Source organism: Alligator sinensis, unplaced genomic scaffold (genome assembly GCF_000455745.1).
Source record: "Alligator sinensis unplaced genomic scaffold, ASM45574v1 scaffold707_1, whole genome shotgun sequence".
Taxonomy (NCBI): Eukaryota; Metazoa; Chordata; order Crocodylia; family Alligatoridae; genus Alligator; species Alligator sinensis.
This window is the reverse complement of record NW_005842065.1, coordinates 2,372,000-2,375,814: the sequence shown is the minus strand read 5'-3', so window position 1 is coordinate 2,375,814 and position 3,815 is coordinate 2,372,000. Positions and strand designations below refer to the sequence as shown.

Below are 3,815 nucleotides of genomic sequence, written 5' to 3'. Positions count from 1 at the left end.
TGAACCGATTTCCTCTGCCTTTGAGTATCCCTGCTTTCTGAAACACTTTTTCCTTGCAGCAGCGATGTTTACCGGGTTTGAACAAAAGCCCTGTATCTGAGTCATGAGTATAAGAGATGGTGTGGAGTGCCTTCAGGGAACAGACGGAAATGAATGCCCCCTGCCAGTTATTAATTGGTGACTTTGCTGCTTGCCTGGAGGCCATGTTTGTTTGAGGCTGGTTTGTTCAGAGAGGTCTCTGACTCTTTCCTGGCTTAATTGAACTTTCTCGTTGCTGCTCTCTGCAGGTCAGATGCAGAAACCTTTTGAAGATGCCTCATTTGCGCTGAGGCCTGGCGAGATGAGCGGACCAGTTTTCACAGATTCAGGGATCCACATCATCCTCCGCACAGAATGAAGTGCCTTGGTGACAATGTAGAAAGGAAAGGGCGAGGGGAAGAAAGGAAAAATCTACGCCAACCCTGCACTCTCCCGAACGAACTTCATATACAGTTTAAAAAAAAAAAAAAAGCTCATTTCATATCTCAATACCTTCTGTGGCACCTGACACAATGTTTTCCACCTGTAGAGATGCATGGTTAGCCAAGGATGATAATGCAATCAAAATAAGACAGTAGCATCTTTCATAAGCAGAGAGAATGTTAAAATTTTCTGGCATGCCACAGCTGCTTGAGTTTTTTATTGACAATTCCTCAGTTTAGGAGATGTGTCAATGCTAAAGGTCACACTTCAATGCTTCTCACATCCACCTTATTAAAGATACAGAGTATTTATTACAGTACTGCACTGATGGTGGCAAAATTGACTTGTGAGCTCTGGTGTTACGATGGAATGAAATCCCCACCCAGCTTCCCTGCACATTTGTTTAAAAAAAAAATCCAGAAGAAATGGCATTTGGTCTGCAGCCAGCTCATTTGTTCGCAGAACCGATCTGTTAAAGTTATTTAAAAATTGACCTTAAGACACCAAGCAAAGAGCTAGGCTGGTCCAGTTCAGCCAGTCTCTTGTGCCTGCCTGTAGCTACTCTTCATTCAGCTGTCCGTATGTCCTGCCGCACGATGGTACCTGGAGCTCCCTCCACCTCTGCCATTTCGTTGACTTAAAACTTGAAGATGCCTTTTGGTTGTAAGGATAAACAGAAGAGGTTATTGGACAGTAGTTGCAGTGTAGGAAGGTCTCTAGCCAGTTAAACTGTGTAGAGGTATGTAGAATGCTGTGTGTTAATCATCCCAGCATGAGATCACTCCATCATTGAGGTATGAGTGCCATTCTGTAGGAGGGACTGTAATACAGGATTCCAGTCTAGAGAGAAGGCTGTTTTCCTCAAGCTTCTTTTTATCCACTTGTGGTTAAACACTGTAAGTCATTGTTTCCAGTTACGTTGCATTGCTTATGTTTAGTAAAATAACAGAAAAAAATCCCAGCTTTGGTCCAGTGCAAACAAGCTATATAGTTCCAATTCTCTTAAGCAGAAAATAAAGCCCTCTCCAATTAAACATTTCAGATGCTCTGGCATTGATTATTTCCCCTCTCACTGTAAAGATCTCTTTCTTCCTGTTTGAAAAACAAAACCAACCCGTATGCAGCACGCATAGAGAAGATTGTCTGATTTGGTCATAAAATGGAAATGCGACTCCTCTGGGATCAAAAAATCTGTTCTCACCAAGTCTCTGGGTCTTAAAACAGAATCAGGCAAACATTATGCTCCCAGAAACTCAGGCCAGATTCTGTCATTTCTTGCTTGTGCTGGGACTTGCCTTTCTCAGCAAGCAGTTCTGCTGATATCTTGGTGTAGGGTGCTACTCCATATAACAGTGGCACCTCTGACTTTTTAGCTTAATTCAGTAACTGTTTTCCTGCTTCTGTTCTGCAAATCTACAGAGGTTTCCTTCATGATGTCAGGCCAGCCATAACAGTGAATGGCTCCTCTGTGTGCTTTAAAAAAAAAATAAAAAAATAGAACTCCCGTCTTGTTTGGAAATGGGGAAAGACGACATCTCCCAAAAGCACCCTCCAATTAAGGTGATCACCTAAAGCGAGAGGCATCTGAATATTTCTTGCATTTCTGCTTCTGCTCTTTCACTTGCTAGCCGGGTTGGGGAAATAGAAGGCTCTTGTGCCTCAGATGAAAGTTGGTTTCCATAGCAACACATTGATTTTAAAAAAAAATCTAGCTATGGGGTGACAAGCAGGTGAGAACTTAGAAAAGGAAAATTACCTCAAATTACTGTGCAGTATCTTATAAGCAGGATCAAAGATAAATAAAGGGAAGTGGAGATGTCATATCAGTAGTGAAGTGTGGTGCAATAGCAAAAGTGTTGGCAGCTAAATGTTTTCTGAAGCAGCCTAAGCTGTGGGTTTTTGTTTCCCCAATTGTAACAGGCTTAAGTCTGAGCTACACAGGTCCCAGTATTTGGTTCATTTCCCTGTCCTCCCTCCAAAAGGTGCAACAGCAGTCAGGATATAAACTATGCGATGCATGAGAAGCCTGGAAGGATTTACAGGTGGGAAGAGGTGGAATAGATCAGGGCTGCTCAGTTGTAGGAGGTGGGATGGAGAGAACGTAGGGCAATCACTGTTATTTCAGCCTGTTTTGTACAGGAGGAACAAGGTGACTGGTTTTACTGGTAAAGGATGCGAGACCTATGGGGACTCTGCTGGAAGCTACGGCCCTGGGTTAGATTCCAGAAAGCATTTGGCACAGACCGGCTGTTCTCATTAGCTAGATATTGCTTGTTTTCCTGGGTGTGTTCCTGCTGTGTTAAACATGCTGTGCATAGTCCCTGACCTGGACGAAGTGCCATCCCACAGTCAGCAGCTCCTGTGAGCACAGGCATGAAACAGCTGCTGAGTGGAAACTGGGAAAATCTTACCCTTATGAGCACAATTTTTCCTAATGGTCCACTGTGAGATTTACTCATGTTGGGGACTGGAGATGGGGCTAAATGGGCTGCTGGTCTGAGCTGCTCTCGCTCTTCCCATGAGCATGCCTAATTGGGCTCATCCAGACCTGTGATATACGTGGAGAGGTGTCCTGCATTGCTGCCTCCACAGCAAAAGCACTTAAGTGCTTAGTGCTTCCGTCAATAATGCCACCTGACCAGCCCTTTTCCTTTTCTGGCCAGGAGGCCCTGCTGTGGTAGTAGCAGAAATAGCTGACCTGGGATTCCCAAGAAGCAGGTTCCCTCTGGGCTGGTAAGTCTAGGGCACTGTATGCTGCCTTGTTCTGTCATCCTGGTGTTTGAGTTGTGTGTTCTTGGGAGCCTTGTGGTAGTAGGAAAGCGTGACATTGCTGCTGCCCAGTTGATCAAGATGTTTCTGTAGGCAGAGCCGAGGTGATGCAAACTTTTGTTTATACCTCTGGGAGCCCTATTAGTGTGTACCACCTCTACCCCATCTGCAGCAGTGACTCAAACGCTGGGACCCTGGGACACCGGTGTGCTGGACTCAGCCTATTAACATGCGGTGGGGCTTAGCTGGAGAGGGATTTCTTGACGAAGCATGCTTTGCGGTGCAATCCCGTTGCTGGTCACTGCTTTTATGACCTGAAAATACAGCAGCCCCCACCTGGAGGAAGGAAAAGCACTAGACAAAGACATCCCTGCTGCCTTGATGCAGGTCAGGCATGTTAGCTCTCTCAGTTCCATCAGCCAAGGTTCTAGTGTTCCTGCTGGCAGCATTTCTTACCATTTGCAGGAGGATGCGCAGCTGGCATGGAGATGCTAATTGAGCACGGGAAGATGGGCTGACTGGGATCTTGTGCCTGTCCTCAAGTGCCCCTCTGCTGACGGACCTGCTGTCTGTTGGCAGGGAAA

General features: G+C 45.6%; 1 protein-coding gene across 2 annotated transcripts in view; it reads left to right on the top strand.

The window, feature by feature from the left end:
• Positions 1-1,513, top strand: part of PIN1 (peptidylprolyl cis/trans isomerase, NIMA-interacting 1) — a 15,944-nt gene extending 14,431 nt beyond the window's left edge. For both annotated transcript variants that reach the window (XM_025203979.1, XM_025203980.1), the window contains one exon: positions 288-1,513. In XM_025203979.1, coding sequence (XP_025059764.1) covers positions 288-397 — 110 coding nt within the window. In that variant the 3' untranslated portion in view covers positions 398-1,513. The remainder of the gene's footprint in view (positions 1-287) is intronic.
• The last annotated feature ends 2,302 nt before the right edge of the window (positions 1,514-3,815 follow it).